We start from the raw sequence: 17,849 nt of genomic DNA, 5'->3' as shown, positions 1-17,849 counted from the left end.
CTTCTTTTTGTGGAGTATTTTAGCGAGTGGCCGCTGATGCTCTGCTGCTTCACACCATCTTCTACTGTGTGTTGTTTTGGGTCACCAGCTAGAACCCCCTCATTCTTTTGTATGCATTCTCATTGGTGAGTCACTGGTCTATTATTGACCTGCGATGGCAGTGCTGGTGTCGTGTCTTTCGTGTTTTTTCTTCATATTAAATTTCTTATTGTAAAAAGGCTTAGATGACTGTGTATGTAAAAGGCGTCAGTCGTAGTTGAAATATTGCTTCATGTCTGCAGGATGTGTAAACAGGTGACTCAGGTTTATCTTTAAGGAAAATGTGGATTTGAAATTTGAGATTTCGCAGCTGCTGTGTTTGCATTGCGATAAGTCTGATATCTGCTCCTTTCTGCCCCCTGCAGGTCAGCCAAGGAAATGTCCCCGGGGTGGAGAGTGCGTCCCTGGCCATGGACACAGAGGAGGGTGTGGAGGTGGTGTGGAACGAGGTGCTCTTCTCCGACAAGAAGGTCTTCAAAGCACAGGAGGTAGCATGGCTCTTTTTACCTAAAGTCAAAACACAATGTATTTACTTGAATTTGTTGCCTTTATTATTGTTTTACATTATGTATATGACATGTGTTTTCCAGTATGATAAAAGTCAGGTTGTCTTTAGATATTAATTGAGTCCAGTCGACTTTGTTTGGAGGCTCCAGCTGCAGCCATTCACATGTGTTGGCTCTGTCAGTAAAAGTAATTTTAAAGAGATATTCAAACTAAAAGCCTAAAAGCTTATCCAGGATTTTGCGCTTGTATAAAATAATAATGGAGAAATTAACTTCTATCACAAATATCAACTCTTCATCGGTCCCTTGCCAATATCGACCAAATTAAAATAACAGTAATAAAAAAGAGGAAATTAAAGGACCATAATGGGAAAACTAGTTTGGCACATATTTATCACATTGCCTCCAGCTTGTGTTTATTCTCGTTGCATAATCTTCTAATTTAAATATTTAATTTTGGGTTCCAGGCCCCCTTTTCAGATCCCCTGATCACTGACCTGTTGAAGGAGCCTGTTTGGGTCACTGAGGTTAAATGAAGACGTGTGAATAACTGAGAGGTTTGTTTTTCCAGGAGACGATCAAGGAGATGTTTGAGAACCTGATGCAGGTCGAACACCCGAACATCGTCAAGTTCCACAAGTACTGGCTGGACATGCAGGAGAGCCAGGCTCGGGTGAGAGGTCTACACACACACACACACACACACACACACACAGACACACACACGCACACATTCACACAACACACTGATCCTTGTTCTCTTCCTCCACAGGTTATATTCATCACAGAATACATGTCGTCAGGCAGCCTCAAGCAGTTCCTGAAGAAAACTAAGAAGAACCACAAGACCATGAATGTGAAGGTCAGTGTTCTCCCTCTGGTCACACACTGTGTCGGTCTTTATGTTGAGTCCAATCACTCTGCGTATTTCCATCAGGATTAGAGGTTATGTAACTGGACGTCAGGCTGGCTCAGTCTGGCCCGACATTTATTGGATTTCTGCAACGTTGTGGGTTTGAAAACAAAAAAACTATTTTGATATTCCTCCAGCAAGTCGTTTTATCTCTTTGGTCGGTGCACATTGTTTCATTTAATAATTCAAAGCCCAGAATCTTTTTGTTATAAGTGCTTTACATGGGCTGGAGTGTAGCCTCTTGTCCATTAAACCCTAAGAACCAAAGATCAATAATGTACTGTAATATATTAGAGTCAATGATATAAATGTTTTAGAAGGTTCTTGTTGCTTTATTTTAGGCCTGGAAGAGATGGTGCACTCAGATTCTCTCAGCTCTCAGGTACTGACTCACTTTATTCTCCAGGATTCCAACATGAAGCGTGTCTGTTATCTAACCTGAGCATCAACTCGATGTTTTGTCATTTCCTGTCAGTTATCTCCACTCCTGTGATCCACCAATAATCCATGGCAACCTGACGTGCGACACCATCTTCATCCAGCACAACGGCCTCATCAAGATCGGCTCAGGTCTGCTCCCAGCAGGGCTCTTCATGTTACTGCAGCAAGCTGTTATCTCAGACTGCGGCTCTCTGGATTCACCTCCTCAATCTTTGCACATTTACAAAAACAAACCAAATATCTCAATAATGCTTAATTTTTCTTTCCACAGTGTGGCACCGGCTATTTGTTAATGGTGAGAAACTGATACATTTTGTTGTGGATACGTGTGCGTGTGTTTTCATTGGTGTCATATTTATATCTCATATTTCCGTATCTAATCTAATCCATCTATGTCATCTGTGTTTTGTGTAACCAGTGTTTCCAGATGCCAGTCTTCACGGTAAAGAGAGGCAACATCGTGACGAGCAGAGGAATCTGCATTTCTTCGCTCCGGAATACGGAGGCAAGTGTAACAGAGTCGTTTGTGTGCAGGTTTTAGCTTTAGAGTTTTGCCATTTAACTTTGCCCTGTGAAAGGAGAGAGGATTTTCTTTTTTGCCCGGAATTGTTTATCGAAACTGAAATAATTTGGAATTAAAACCACATTCAGTAGCTGTGTGAACTGTTTGGCTGATCATCAGATTTTAGGAGATAGTGAATCACTGGAAACACAGTACAAATGGCCACTTAACATTTAGAATAGCCCACACTATTCTTCTGGAGACATTATAATGGATGGTTTGCGGAGATGTAGAGCTTGTTTTGCTCTTTGAAGGAATTTGGCCACGTGGGATTTTTGACTTCTAACTGTGAAATGCGGTGACACAACTCGAAGAGCAAGGCCCAGCTGTACGCTTGAATTCAGCCAAGCTGCACCAAATTTCACCAGATCTCAGAGATAGTAGTGTCTTTGTTTTTCTATGATTCTCACCCTCCCTGTCTTCCCTGCTTCTCCGTCTCCCCTTCCAGCCGGAGAAGATGATTACGCCATGGACATTTTCTCCTTTGGCATCTGCGCTCTCGAGGTGAGAGAAACGCATCGATGCTGTAAGATTCACTCTTGTGTGTCTGTTCACGTGTGCGTTTGTTTCAACACCGATTATTATTTTGAACCTCTAGATGGCAGTACTGGAGATCCAGGCCAACGGGGATATAGCTGTTTCCAAGGAGGCCATCGTCAATGCAGGTCAATCTCTGGAAGACCCTCTCATGAGAGTGAGTGTCCGAAATACCTCACGTCCGAAATAGACACGAGTCCAGCCAAGGACAACATGGAGATTAAAACACACAACTCAGTTAACACGCGCCCACACACAGCACCTTGCTTCTTGGTTTATATTCAAACCTCACGCAGGAGGACTGTGTCAGTTTCCGGTGAAACCTGTCGTCAGTAATCGGTGTCATGTTGTTGCATTGCGCTCATGTAATGTGTTGGACTGGTTCTGTTGTGTGCTCCCTGCAGGAGTTCACACAGTCTTGTTTGCGTCACGAAAGAAAGCTCCGTCCCACGGCTCACGACCTTCTGTTCCACCGGGTCCTGTTCGAGGTCCACTCCCTCAAACTGCTCGCCGCCCACTGCCTCATCAATAACCAGTGTGAGTTTCTCACCTCCACAGGACCAGCTCGGAAATCCCTTTGTTCCTTCTTCATGCAAACACAAACAGATTTAGACCTAATATTGACACACATTACATGACATGAAATTACATTAGGTTTGTATTTCATAGGACAAAGAAGTAACAATGACGTTTTTATTCACTTCTATTTACAATTAAAGGTCTCAAATGCACATTGTATTTTAATTTTTACCATTTTGGGATTTTTCGGTCTAATCACATTATGGACAAACTAGTGCTGTTGTGCATGTGTCAGTGTAATTATTATTATTAAACCTGTGTTGAATCCACAGACTTGCTCCCTGAGAACTGTGTGGAGGAGAAAACCAAGTCCTTTGACCCCAGTGCTGTCATGGCAGAGATTAAACACGAGGACAGACCGGGAGTTCAGCTCAAGTAAAATCAAATATCCATCTCATATCTTTTGCCTCCTGTGATTATCTCATGACAAATCACGACACAACCCTCACTGTGCTCCTTTCTGTGTTCTTCCTTTTTGAATAGATATTCACACGTGTCTCCTTTGGAGCTTGATAAGTTCCTGGAGGATGTGAAGTGAGTGAACCACAGCATATGACTGGATTTGGATCTTTCACCCCACGACAGCAGCAGGATTTAACATTTCTCCCTCTCCTCTCTTCAGGAATGGGATTTACCCTCTGATGAACTTTGCATCGTCCCGGCCTCATCCCGTCCCTCGAGCCCTGTCCTTGTCTCACGAGCAGGTCGAGACAGTGAAGACGCCGACTCCTGAACCTCAGGAGACAGAATCTAGAAAGGTCAACAACACAACCTTGATAGATGCACAATCATGCAGACACACAACACAAGTTCTGTTCGACTTTCTGCAACTTTTACTTTTCCCCATGGAAAAACCCTCTCATTATCATTGAAGCCAAACTATGTCTTACAGGACCTGCATGTCTTTATTATTATTATCAATCATATGCCTGTTTATTATCAACCCAAACATTGTAAGACATTTTTGCTGTGTCTCCATTTCACTGTTATTTTTTAGTCTGTGACCTTTTTTCCTCTGTTGATGTTGCAGGTTGTTCAGATGCACTGTAATTTGGAGTCAAATGAAGAAGGGACCAAAACTCATGTGAGTCACGTAGTGTTACAGCTTTTTAATGATTAATAAGCACATTGATATTTTTCTAATTATCGTTATTGCAGCAGCTTTGTTTGGTGCAGTTCTTTTTCTGGTTATAATAACCACAAATCCAGCCTGATTTAATTTGACCTTGTGTTTGACCTTGTGATGTTTCCCCAGCTCTCGTTGTTTCTGAAGATGGATGATAAACTTCACAGGCAGCTCAGCTGTGACATCCTTCCAAGTGAGTTGATTTTCATTGTACCTATAAGCATGTGTTACTCTATACTTGTGTTAATATAAAATATAATGTAAAGATCTAAACCAACAAAAAGTCTGTCCGTCTCTAAGTACCGCCTGACTTTTCCAGCCTTTCATTGGTGTTCAGCTCCAATCCCACTGGTTACTACTGAAGATTTAAATCTCTTGGAAATAGGTCATGAGTATTCCAATTGTTAAAACGTTCTAGTATTTTTAATAATGCAGTATGTTGTGTATTTTTAGGCAAAACAAGTTTGAATTTCTTGAGGCATTATGTTGTTATGTGTAGGTTCTTGTTTTCAAAAGGGAATTCCTGATAATACAGAGAATATACACTCCACTTGAGTCCACCCAGTTCATACCTCCACCAACAGTCCCCTTATGAAAGCACATTTTAATTCACACATTAATATCAGTATCAGTCCCCTAAAAACATGTATCAAGATCCATGAATTATTCTCTGTGAAATCAAAAAGAAAAGTTGAAAATGCCCACCCCCTGATTCAGATCTGCACCAAACACATGTCATGGTCTTTACTTGACACTTGCTGCATCCTTTCACCCAGTTTCATGGTAATCCGTCAAGTGGTTGTTACATAATCCAGACTAAGAGGCAGACAGACCAACGAAAAAAATCCAGACATAACCTTTTTGGCGGATTTAAACATCACCAGCCTTATCCCTTAAATATCCAGAGTTTCTGAACACACTGTAGGGACATTTGTGTTGCAGATTTGTGTAACTGAGGTATTTTATGTGTAACTTTCAGCTGACACCTCCAAAGACCTTGCCAGTGAACTTGTTCACCATGCCTTCATTACTGAGGTAAATATAAAAGCTTATTTACTTCTTGTCTCCTTTCTTTGTCTCTTAAATTAATCTTTGCATTTCATATCTAGGAGATTGACTCAGCTGTGTTGTTTGTTGTGCTTAGGAGGACAGTGAGAAGGTGGCGGGGTTCCTGGAGGATGCCATCAGCCGACACCGGGTCAAAGCACTCGCCTCTGGCAGCACACAGTGAGGAGAGGGTCACAACGATGTCGGGCCCGGACTTAAGGGGCCCACAGTGTTGACCATAAGGATGAAGACAGGGAGAGGGCAGGATCACACAGCCGGGATCAGAGGGGAGCCGACCCATTTGGGGATAAAACGGGGACAAATGCAGAAGGACGCTGGGTCTTGACAGTCAGTAATCCATCCCAGAGAGAAGGAGGAGACGCGGGCACTGAGAGACGAACTGAAGGCACCTCTGGTTGGACGACTAGAGGCATCATGGCCGTGTTCAGCAATCCCACAATGCAGCGGCAGATCGACAAACTCCCTGCCTAAAAGGGCTATCACGCCTTAATATATTTTACAACTAAGGTTTTAACCATAATGTCACTAATCAGAACGGATATGTTTCACTTTGAAATGCAGCAGCCGCCTTTGCAGGAACGTTTTATCGCTCATAAGCATAATTTTGCACTCCAACGTCCACGTTGATTGGTGACGACTTACTCTGAAATGTAAACAAAGTCATTTACTAAGGCCTCTCTCTCCCTCCTCAGCCAGAACATTCATTTTATTACCTTTTTGGGGAATTTAATATTCCATAAAACCTGTACTGTTCATCCTTATTTATTTATGTTTAACTGTGAACAATAGCATCTAACACGTTTTTCTTTTTTATTATTATCTGCAAAATTAACACACCTTACTGCGCTCTCGGGTTAAAGGCTCTTTCTCCCGGAGGTAAACACGCCGCGCCTACATGTAGTGATGAGATGATGCCTCTCTTTTAGCCTGTAGTGCTCTTAAGGGTTTTCCCTGTAAAAGTGTTCTGAAAGCCAAAGACTTGCAAAGTGCCTGATATGGCAATGTACTTCGGACAAAGATTTCCTAATGAAAAAATCACACCCAACTTGAATTTTGTTCTAATATTCAGGCTGACTGTTTTAAAACTAGAAATATTTGAGACTCATATCCACAAAGTCCACAAAGTCAGCCTGTGAGAATAGGAGCATGAACTCGACACACCCGACAATGGGAGCTCCATTAAGAGCTGCAGCCGCTGTACATTGGACAAATGGATCAGAGGATAATTCTCTCTGCTCCAGTCAATATTGGTTTTGGAAGAGCTGCAGCTTATGTAAAAAAAAAAAAATCGTAATACATCATGAGAGGCCTGAGATTTAGAGTCATAGTCGTACGTGAATGGGAGAAAAGGTTTTGGTGATTTGACCTTAAGACTTATCAATACAAAAACTATATTGTTAATAAATGTTACTGCTATACTTATTTTGTTGTATCCCCCCAAAACCAGATGGGAATACTTTCTAACAATGAATTTGATTTGTAAACAGGTCTGGAGGAGTTTAAAGGGAAAAATCCACCCAAGTGTTCTGAAACCTTATGGTGCAAGTAGAGAATATTCAAGGTAAAAGTGTCTTGGTGAGGTGTCTGGCCATCTGGCAAAAGACAATATCTTAATTTATGCAGCAATTCTCCAAATAATGTTACAAAGTGCTGCATATACTAAAATAAGAACATACAGACAACATGATAACAAATAAAAACACTCAAAAACAAATAAAAACAATGTAAAGAATTTTAAACGTGACCCATAAAGATTATGAGAATAGAATTTAGTAAAATCAAGAAATGCGGTACAATAAAAGTACCAAGCTTTGTTTTAAAGGAAGTTACTGACTCAGCCCGCAGTATTTCCTCGGGCAGGTTGTTCCAGAGCCTCTAAACTAACATTACTGCTCCATAGGGATGAGATCTAGGGAGTTGCATCATTTTCATACTCATCAAGCTGCTTATTGACCCCCTCGTGATTTTAATCTTAGTAATGGAGGATTGATGCACTGCAGCCATGATACGATAACATCCCTCTCTAAGTAACCGTCAGCTGAGGCAGCGTCTGTCTTGTGTTCTGTTCCTCACATGTCACAAATTAAGTCACTGTTGCTATTGACACACTCAGCTGAACTCAAGCCCCAACAATGGAACCTCTTTCAACATCACTGGGATCTGTTCCTTCTCCCATCTTGATACAACATCAAAATTAACTGGATTCAACATTTTCATACATTCAAGTGGGACTTGAGTTAATTGCTACTCTGCATCATGAAGTGCATCTGCATCGTTTCTCTTTCTCCACTCGTTCATTCAGTTTTTTTCCCGCTTTAATGGTTTATCTGTTTATATTTGTATCTCAAAAAGATTTTATGATGGATAAGCATTCAGCATTTCCATTGGCTTCTGAAACATCATTTCTGACTGAATGTTCTGTGTGATGCCCATTTCCAAGAACAAAATGTGATTCTGTTTGAGACAATGTCAGAGTGAACCTTGGAATAGATTTCACCGCAGCCCACGCAAAACACAAAAATAGGAAACATCTTCGGCTCTGCGAGATTTGCTCGTATAAAAGCTCAATATTTGCACCATAAAATAACTTTTGGGTGGATTTTTTCTCTACAAAAAACAGTGAAATGTCTTAAGAGTTTTCAGGAGAATGCTCTCATCTGTCAGACTCACTTAGTTCTGCTTCATTTGCTTCCTGGGTGTGTAAAGTGGCAGTTTCATAACAGTTGCACTGCTGTACAGTCGTTGCTTATAGTGCTTACTTACTATAACTCTGTGTCGAGCCTTTTTATCAGCGTGTCCTTGAAGACAGAGGCCCTGAATTCAACCAGACATTCACTTGCTAGAGGCCGTGGTGTACATATTTGTTTGTGGCTATTAAAGGGGGGTTTACTTTGGATAGAAATTCAAAGCAAAGCCATTGCTCTCATTTGATCTGTAAGCTGCATGTCTTAATAGCCTGCAACCATTCAAAACTTAGCATTTTGCCTTTTTCTCAGTCACAGTTCGGTCCCACCGGGGACCCGACCAAGGAAATGAATGTTTAGACTGTGCAAACATGACAAAAAAAAAAATCCATATCAGTCTTACATTATGTCTGATTACTTTTGTTTCCTGTGACTCTGTTGAATGAAATTTGCCTTTGGATGTGTTCCACTTAAACCTTTGTTAAATATCGTTGGTACTGCAATCAATTAAATGACAATAAACTATATGTAAAATGTTGGTATTGTCTTAAATTATTATGATATTTGAATTCACAGTATTTTCATCTAGTGCTGTGTTGTGCTGAGAAATACTTGTGTGTAAATGTATATATAAATACATACAGTATATTGAGTATGGTTTAGAGTGTTGTTTTTAAGTGTGTGCACAAGCACAAAAATACATTTAGTAGAATATTACAATAGATAATGACTCAACTGATAAATATGTAGATTCAAATTATCAAACCAATATGGATTATATAATTATTGGTCAAAAAAGCTCATGAAATGTTTGAGTAGTTGTAGTTCTGGACAATTTGAGTCAACAACCTGAGGAAAGGTACACAATTAAATAATGAGTGATCTTGTTTTTCATCTAAACACAGTACTCTGGAGGTACCATCCACAATTATATATAATATTTAATCATAGCAATACAGGTGAAAACATGACTATGAGAGAAACTGATAATCAGGTTACGCAACCTAGCTGAACTAAAGCATTTTATTTTGAAAGGGACCAGGACGAGCTCTTCGTACGATCAAATCATCGCGAGGATTTGTTCCGGTATCGCGACATCCGGCGGGGAAAGCGTTAACACGCGAGACTTGCAACCCGTGGGCCTCTTGAAGAAGGTGTGCTTCATGGCGGTGACGGAGTCTGCGGTAAATAAATCCCTCGATACAGAGACAGTTTAGCCGTGTTCCGTCCCCGGGTGGTTGGGGTGTATGTAGGACGCGAGGCCTGGTGCAGCCGAGCCGAGAGAAATACGCAGTAAAAAGACAGTAAATTTTAGCGGGAGAAGAACGGCCACTTCCCGCGCCATTGTAGTTAATCCCGGACGTTAGCTAGTACGAGCTAGCTTGCTAACAATAACGATAGCGCGGTTGGTAAGCGAACCCGAAACCAGGCTAGTGTTGTGCTTTCGTTTTAATCATGCATTTCGCTTTATTGTGCTGTAATAAAGTCAAACCTTAGGTAATGTCCGATATTAGCTCAACACCGTTCTGGCTAATGTTAGCCAAAGCCCGTTGTTGCTACTTATCCTAGCTAGCCAATGTTAGGTTAGCCCATCCATAGCATTCATGCGTCTAAAGCTAACGTCCGCCGAATAGAGAGTACACGGGAGAACAGGCTAGCTGTTTGTACATGGCTCTGTAATACAACAATAATGCAAGCTGCCTGATTTATATATATATTTGTTAGTCTGAAGGCATTTCTTATTTCCCCTTAGAAGTTGTTGAATTGTTAAAGCTTCCCCATCAGTCATCTTCCCCTTGGGGGCTGTCCTGCCAAAGTCTGGTGGACCCAGCCATTAGCGGGTTGCGTAGGTAAGGAGTTCGTCCGGTCCGACCTGGCATGAATCCGGGTGTATGTCCTCTTTAATGCTATCATATTCAATTATTACCTGTGTTGTGTGAGGTTGTGACTTATGCTTGCAATACAGGATTTTGTTAATTGTATACATGTTGCTGTGGATGTACATGCAGCCGGAAGTTTGGCGCTGCAGACCAGGTTTCTCAGTGTTTGTCGAATTGCGCTTTCTGAATTGCAGGGAGGTGAAACTCTGACTATGGAGAATGGACAGGGCACGGGCTCCAAGCTTGGCCTGCCGCCTCTCACTCCAGAGCAGCAGGAGGCACTTCAGAGGGTAGGAAGCACTTGACATGCACTATCTATATCAATGTACCCATAGTGGTGATAGAAATATCCTATTAAGTCACTTATGTTGTTGCTTATCGTCCACTTTCTGCTATAACCTTGTTTTTGTGCACATGTTTCTCCTTTTAATGCACGTAGGGCCATAACATAGACCTCAGACAGTGAAAGAATGAAGCGATAGTTACTTAATACATATAATCACAACATGTAGAAGTCTAAATTGGTTGTTTACTCTGTTCAGATGTCTGAGGTTTTCTCCGATTTAATAACTTCTCTCCTTTTCAGGCAAAGAAGTATGCCATGGAACAAAGCATTAAGAGTGTGCTGGTGAAACAGACCATTGCCCATCAGCAACAACAGCTCACCAACTTGCAGGTGAGATATGTAGAAAGTGTTTTAATCACTGCTAAAGGGGGATTGTACTGGGTTAGTCGCCTGGAAGTTTTGAGTAGCGTAGCCCTTTTTATACTTAATATTAATTCAGACATCCGTTGTCTTGGAAGTATGTTTGGATTTATCTGTCTTACCCCCCATGCTCTGACACACAAATCAAATGTATAGAACGTGTTCCCTTGTTTTGGTTCTGCTCTTTTTCAGATGGTGAATATCGTTGTGAAATAATTGCTTTTCATGTTAATTGCTTTGCATTTTTAAAGGGGACCTGTTTATATTTATTGCTTGTGGTGATTAATAATTCAGATAGGGTAGACAACTCTACAAACTGTTATTTAGATTGAGGGTCTGAGTGTTATTTTAGCCTAACCTCTATGATTATCTAGCAAAAACAATGACCTTTTTGAAAAAGCATAGCTAAGGGATACCTAACCTACTTTTCAGCACTTTTTTCGTCTTTACTGTCTTTCAGATGGCAGCAGTGACAATGGGCTTTGGAGATCCCCTCTCACCTTTACAATCGGTCAATAGCATATTAAATTGTTTTTTCTGTGCAAATTCCCAATGGAAAAGGACTGTTACCCTTCTTTTACTAGTTGCTTCTGCAACAATCCCTGCCTTTTTATCTAAGCAAAGAATGTATATTTTGTAAGAAACATGACTTTCTTGTGAGATGAATGACTGTTAGTCAATGAAGCACTTCTTCATGAGTGTTTCTGAGAAGAAAGCCAAGATGGTGGGTCCTCTCTAAGGAGGCCACCAGTTTTTTTTTTTTTTTTTTTTTTACTGTAGTCCAAACTGGAGAATCTAAACACCTTTTGAGTTTTTATGATGACTAAAGAATACCAGAGGTTCTCTCTCATGTTAAGAAGAGGAGGGTGAGGTGATGGGTATTCAGCTGCAACATGCAACTTCCTCTCTTGATGTCACTGAATTCTACAAACTGAACCATTAAAAGGGATTTTAGAGGACTTAAATAACGGGTTTATAAACGTGAGAAAGTCAAGTCTCTTTCAAAAAATATGCATTTGCTCCATTTATAAACATAGTTCTTGGCATGGGATAAAAGAGGGATAGCAATCTCTTTTAATGGACCAAAATTAGAGAACGGCTGGAACAGGGATCTTATTGGCCATCTCAAAGTCAAGTTCTTATCTGTTAATGAACAAGTAAACTTTTCAGTATGTCCTGAATAAGGCAAGTTTAATATTTTGTTGGTGATGGAAAGAAATGAACAGAAGCAGACAGTAAAACACAGAAACTTCTGGTGGTTGAACCATCGCTCCCCCTTAGACTTGAGAAGAAACCATTACTTTTGTTACCTTACTTGCATCCTTGGACTACAGGTTAGTTACTGAAGCAAAGTATTTGTGAGGGCTGTGCATGTCAATCACCTCGGGGTGTTTTCCTCTTTATATCTGTTCAGTAGTAACAGAACAGATGCCTTACTGTAATTACAAGTGGTGACATCAGTATTTTATAACTGTTATACATTTTCCCTACACAGTTCTATCCATTAATTACAGTATCGGGTTATTACCCTATTTACCTGTCAAGATCCCATAACTTGAATTTGCCTCTAACAATGTTTGGGAAAAGCAAGCACAATAGAAAATACACATTTATTATTAGAGGTTGTCTTCTTTCTTTGACTCTCTAATGCTGATCTTGAGGTGTTTGTCCTGGTTGGCAGGTGGCAGCTCAGAGGCAGCGGGCTCTAGCCATCATGTGCCGGGTGTATGTGGGCTCCATATACTATGAGCTTGGTGAAGACACCATCAGACAGGCCTTTGCTCCTTTCGGCCCAATCAAGAGCATCGACATGTCTTGGGATTCTGTAACAATGAAACACAAGGTCAGAATCATACAAATTCTTCTTCACTTTGATTTTAATGTGGAAAATTAGTAATAGACATGCCTCAGTTCTTTCTGACGTTCTGTTTTTCCATTTGACTGTGCAGGGCTTTGCCTTTGTGGAGTACGATGTGCCAGAAGCTGCTCAGCTGGCTCTGGAGCAGATGAACTCAGTCATGTTGGGGGGGCGAAACATTAAGGTTAGTTGTCTGGAGATGTTGGGATCTCTCCAATTCTTAGGATACCATGAATCAAAGGAACCACAAGTAATGTCTCAAGTTCTATAACTGTTCCTTTCTTGATGTAGTTTGATTGAAACAGGAGTTTTGGATTCCCTCCTGCCATTTGGAATGCTGAGTCAATTAGTAAATTATGTACATTTGTGATAATTAAATGACCTGTGTGTTACTAATTTTTCTCTTCTTGCGTGTGTGTGTCTGTTGATTTCCAGGTGCGTGTGTATGTCTGGGTGTATGCTTAGGATATTGTCTGCTCGTGTTGTGTGTTTCCATGATGTCATCAAGGCTGTTTTAGTGACCAGTTGCAGTACGATGCCCAGCGGCGCATGGCATCGCTCCGTGTCCATGGTGTGCTGATGATGGGCTGCGCCTGGTTGGTGTTGCTTGGCCGCCCCATCTGTAGTACAGATCCCAGTCGCACATATATGCTCGTGTTACATAGGGAACTCAGTTCTGTGGTTAAGTGAGGGGTCAGAGTGCATAGTTGTAGCAAAAGGTATTTATTGCGTTCCCCTTTCGGTGTTGCCATCAGCTCAGCTAGTCACGCTGTGTAAATCTGGTGTTTTGAAGCTGTACTTCTTTTTAAATGCTGAAGTTATTTATTTGAGTCATTTGAAATTTGGTTTAATGTATTAATTTGTCACGATTGAGTGCCAACAGTTTATCTAGTTAACATTTATCTAAGTGACAGTTAGGTGATTGGATTCCAGTCAAATTTTGGTGCTCAACTGACAAAAATTTGATACAAATTCTCTAAGTGCAAATAATTGTTGTCCATAGTTTAAAGTTTTAATCAGGTTTAGTTTCAAAGCTTTATGAATTAAGATACTTTATTATAATATATTCAGTTTGAGTCTCTTTATTTTTTAGATGGGTTATTGGAGTGTATTTTTGTTTGTGGTGGCCTGGTTGAGAATGATGAGGCTAGACATAGATTTCAGATCAATATCTGAACCATTTATTCAGGCTATAGTGAAGTAATGGACATGCACATGAGTAATACCAGAGGATAATTGACAGGTCAGCTTTTTCTCATGATTGTAGAAGAAGAGTGGCTTTGACTGAACTCGGTGGCTGCCGAAACTTAGCTCTGCAGGGAAATACAGTTTGCGATAGTGCGTCCTCGGTTGATACAAGAAATCCCACACTCAATAGCCCTGCTGGTATGATCTGTGCTATAGGTTGGGCGGCCAAGTAACATCGGTCAGGCGCAACCCATCATTGACCAGCTGGCAGAGGAGGCGCGCGCTTTTAACCGGATCTACGTGGCATCCGTCCATCCTGACCTGTCGGATGACGACATCAAGAGTGTGTTTGAGGCCTTCGGGAGGATCAAGTCTTGCACGTTAGCCAGAGACCCCACAACAGGGCGACACCGAGGCTTTGGCTTCATTGGTGAGCTGGGGACCCTCATTCGCTCGTGCTCTAGCGTTTCTGTTGCTCTGCTACTAACTACTGTTTTTATTCTCTTGCAGAGTATGAAAAGCCTCAATCAGCCTTGGACGCCGTGTCTTCAATGAACCTCTTTGACCTGGGGGGCCAGTATCTACGGGTGGGCAAAGCAGTGACGCCGCCCATACCCCTACTGACCCCCACAACCCCAGGTGGTCTGCCACCTGCTGCAGCAGTGGCTGCAGCGGCAGCCACTGCTAAGATAACGGCCCAGGCAAGTATGAATCCCTTCCAAAGGGATTTAATGGCCTTCCAGGTAAATATAACCCAGATTTAGCTAGAATTGACACCAGAAAGCACAGATAACATGGGCATACAACTTTAATTGACGTGACTGGGAGAAGGCCAGTTTTGTTAAACAGTAGATGCCCTGACAGAGTGTCAATTTAATTGCCCTCAAATGTAAGGCATTGTGGGCGTAATCTTTCATTAATTCCAGTTTAATTTGAAACAAACAGAATCTGTACACATATTTAAGTATTTCATTAAGTTTTATGTATAGTATACATAGTATCTTAACATTAGTAATCAATGCTCCTCCCATTCACTGATCAGGTGTGTGAGCTAAGAGTCTTCTCTCTTAGCCAGCACCTTTACCATTATTTATCAGTGTGACGAGTTGATGACTTACCAGAGGATTGTGTTATGATTGAACATACATTGACTTGCTAAGAATAATCGGTGTTAGTATATTAAATGTGAAATACTGTTTGATTCTCACTAAGAGGCCAGGTTGAGCTCACTCTGTTCCATGCTTTGTGATCGTTGACTGTGCTGCCTTGTGCTGTGTTCTGTGTGTTTCCCTTACCTAATGTCTTCGGCCCCCCTCTCTCAAGGAGGCTGTAGCCGGGGCATCAGTCTTGGGGGCGTTAGCTGCGCCCCAACTTCTCGGTCAGCAAATGGGAATACCGCAGGCTGTTATGGCTGCCCAGGCACCCGGGGTCATCACAGGTGGGTATAATGATGAGGGGGAGCTTTTCATCAAAGCAGGAGCTTAATTCATCTTGACAAACCGCTTTAAACATCACTCGTATTTCTGGTTTAAAGCATTATGCACGTTTTTTTCCCATCGCCTGATTCGTTTTTACATTGGATAAAGCTTCCTGAATTTGTTATTTTTCCAAATAAATTTGCAGGTTACCAGTCATAAACCTCAATCTTCTCGTGATCTTCTCCCATTATCCTCCGTCATTCCGTTTAAATTTTCCGGCTTCTCCTCATATCCAACGATTTGGATTTCCCTCAAAACACTTGCAATGATTTTACCATTGTCATGTTTAACACTTATCGTTTATTCATTGTCATTACTTAACCATGCTTTCATTTGTTTTGTGCGCGTTTCTTTGTTGAGTGTTTGGACAGTTGACTGCACGTCTGTCTTCTATCAACAGGTGTGACACCAGTGCGTCCTCCCATACCAGTGCTTCCCCAGGTTGGTCTTGTGAACCCTGTGCTCGCCTCGCCACCAGTCCTGTCTAATCAAGTCAGTGGATCCAGCCTACAGTTGAAGAAGGAGGAGAAAGAGGAGCAGCTTCAAGATGGAACCGGACAGGAAATGCTGAGTGACCAAGAGCACATGAGCATCTCGGGCAGTAGTGCCAGACATATGGTGATGCAGAAACTTCTTAGAAAATCTGAGGTGAGATTCAGCAACGGAAGGGAGTAAGAAAAATAACGATAATGTTTAGAAAAACTTCTATTTACTCCTTTTAATAATCAAACTCTGTACTTGTTTGTGTCCTCCAGTCTACGGTGATGGTGCTTCGAAACATGGTCGGACCAGAAGACATCGACGACGACCTGGAGGGAGAAGTGACTGAGGAGTGCGGCAAGTTTGGCTCCGTCAACCGAGTCATCATTTACCAAGAGAAGCAAGGAGAAGAGGAGGATGCAGATATTATTGTTAAAATCTTTGTAGAGTTTTCCATGGCCTCAGAGATGAACAAAGCCATCCAGGCCCTGAACGACCGCTGGTTTGGTGGTCGCAAAGTTGTGGCAGAGGTGTACGACCAAGACCGTTTCAACAGCAGTGACCTGTCTGCATAAAATGGTTGCCCAAACTCATAACAGCTAATGTCATTGCAGCTAGAGATGCGGGCCTCTGAATCTTGTAATTATTTTTATTTTCTTTTTTAATATTGCTGTTGATATTAATGTTTACCGCCCCGTTGGGGGGGATTCATTCAAAATATTCCTGTGTCAGATTATGCTTTGTGATCTGTGAAGGCTCCCTTTTTGGTGCAAGTTTAAATTTTGTTATCCAGTATTGTAAAACGTTATTATAATTTGTTTTTTTCCTGCTTTAGTTACTTTTTATTTTCTTTCATGAATATGCCAGGACTTGTTAACACTTTTTCTTTCTATGATTAAAAAGTTATTGTTTGTCCACGGAAAACGTTTGATGCATTTTATTATTAATGGTTGTGAATGAGGAATCACTACCAAGATGTATTTGGAAACATCCTTATGTGTTCTGCTTGTAGAACCTAGCAAAGGATAACAGTTACTAGTTAAGTAAAGTCAAATGTTCAAAGCAACTTATGCTTCAGTAGTTGTACGTTGAACTGAGAAACAACTTATGGCAGAGTTTCTCGATTTCCTGAACCAAGGAACCCTAATTGTATTGGAAATATTCTGGGACCCCCCTATATTTACAGTATTTCCATTGGAATAATTTGACAGCCTGATATTTTACATCATTAACTTATGCGACAGGAACAAGATAAATGTCTTAGAAAAATATCAGATGCATTTAAAATGTTTACACAGACTACGTATAAATCAAACTAATGGATGACCGGGAACTTCTGACGGATTACAGATCTACTTCCTTAGGGTATAACTGAACAGTTATTTTGTTCAATGATCACATTCAACAATGTAAAATAATGCGACAAGTAGTTTTATTAGATTCTTATGCTGTCATTTTTAGCCATTTATATTTATTAAATACATTCTGTCTGTGCAGTACAGGCTTTCACTAACCAAATGGTGAGAAGGGGTAAGAAGCTATGGGTTTTATTAGGGCCTGAGCACTGACAGGTACTGACAGCAGTGTTGTGCATGAACGAACGCAAAAGAACGCGTTCATTGAACACGTTCACTTTTATGAGAACGATAAACTGAACGCAACTCAATGACAAATAATGAATTTGAACGGTGAACACGTTCATATTGTAGCGTCCTTGCGTATAGACAACAGGAAACTTCTCTCTTTATGTGTAACTTTCTTAAAGTCCAGCGAACACGACACACTAACCAATAACCTTTGGACT

The 17,849-nt window shown here is 41.1% G+C and overlaps 2 protein-coding genes across 5 annotated transcripts in view; both read left to right on the top strand.

Annotated features, from left to right (window-relative positions):
• The window catches only part of nrbp2b (nuclear receptor binding protein 2b), a 28,469-nt gene extending 19,476 nt beyond the window's left edge, over window positions 1-8,993 (top strand). The window contains exons 2-18 of the mRNA XM_062379383.1: window positions 405-527; window positions 1,117-1,218; window positions 1,318-1,407; window positions 1,800-1,840; window positions 1,934-2,028; window positions 2,171-2,194; window positions 2,318-2,404; window positions 2,910-2,965; window positions 3,060-3,155; window positions 3,403-3,535; window positions 3,850-3,952; window positions 4,061-4,111; window positions 4,200-4,335; window positions 4,608-4,661; window positions 4,833-4,896; window positions 5,683-5,738; window positions 5,848-8,993. Coding sequence (XP_062235367.1) covers window positions 405-527; window positions 1,117-1,218; window positions 1,318-1,407; window positions 1,800-1,840; window positions 1,934-2,028; window positions 2,171-2,194; window positions 2,318-2,404; window positions 2,910-2,965; window positions 3,060-3,155; window positions 3,403-3,535; window positions 3,850-3,952; window positions 4,061-4,111; window positions 4,200-4,335; window positions 4,608-4,661; window positions 4,833-4,896; window positions 5,683-5,738; window positions 5,848-5,934 — 1,398 coding nt within the window. The 3' untranslated portion in view covers window positions 5,935-8,993. The remainder of the gene's footprint in view (window positions 1-404; window positions 528-1,116; window positions 1,219-1,317; window positions 1,408-1,799; window positions 1,841-1,933; window positions 2,029-2,170; window positions 2,195-2,317; window positions 2,405-2,909; window positions 2,966-3,059; window positions 3,156-3,402; window positions 3,536-3,849; window positions 3,953-4,060; window positions 4,112-4,199; window positions 4,336-4,607; window positions 4,662-4,832; window positions 4,897-5,682; window positions 5,739-5,847) is intronic.
• Window positions 8,994-9,520: 527 nt separating this feature from the next.
• On the top strand, window positions 9,521-16,969 carry puf60b (poly-U binding splicing factor b). 4 transcript variants are annotated; one of them, XM_062379238.1, is made up of 12 exons: window positions 9,559-9,639; window positions 10,209-10,305; window positions 10,530-10,625; window positions 10,922-11,011; window positions 11,502-11,552; window positions 12,723-12,884; window positions 12,991-13,083; window positions 14,304-14,517; window positions 14,598-14,830; window positions 15,411-15,525; window positions 15,966-16,213; window positions 16,321-16,969. In XM_062379238.1, the coding sequence occupies exons 3-12, from the start codon at window positions 10,548-10,550 to the stop codon at window positions 16,618-16,620; spliced, it is 1,584 nt and encodes a 527-aa protein (XP_062235222.1). In that variant the 5' UTR covers window positions 9,559-9,639; window positions 10,209-10,305; window positions 10,530-10,547; the 3' UTR covers window positions 16,621-16,969. The 4 variants fall into 4 exon arrangements, with proteins under 4 accessions (XP_062235224.1, XP_062235221.1, XP_062235222.1 ...); XM_062379239.1 differs by having other exon boundaries at window positions 9,622-9,639; window positions 10,212-10,305; XM_062379240.1 differs by lacking the exon at window positions 10,209-10,305 and having other exon boundaries at window positions 9,521-9,639; window positions 14,598-14,788.
• The last annotated feature ends 880 nt before the right edge of the window (window positions 16,970-17,849 follow it).

Source organism: Platichthys flesus, chromosome 21, assembly GCF_949316205.1.
Source record: "Platichthys flesus chromosome 21, fPlaFle2.1, whole genome shotgun sequence".
Lineage (NCBI taxonomy): Eukaryota > Metazoa > Chordata > Actinopteri > Pleuronectiformes > Pleuronectidae > Platichthys > Platichthys flesus.
The sequence above is the reverse complement of the archived record's forward strand: the minus strand, read 5'-3'. Positions and strand labels throughout refer to the sequence as shown.

Bases quoted from the DNA above. Each gene is read 5' to 3' on its own strand.
- puf60b (XM_062379237.1), top strand. From the start codon at position 9,619: ATGGCGGTGACGGAGTCTGCG. The intron at 13,084-14,303 runs GTTAGTTGTCTG...TCTGTGCTATAG, and splicing joins TGGGGGGGCGAAACATTAAG to GTTGGGCGGCCAAGTAACAT. The intron at 16,214-16,320 runs GTGAGATTCAGC...TGTGTCCTCCAG, and splicing joins AACTTCTTAGAAAATCTGAG to TCTACGGTGATGGTGCTTCG.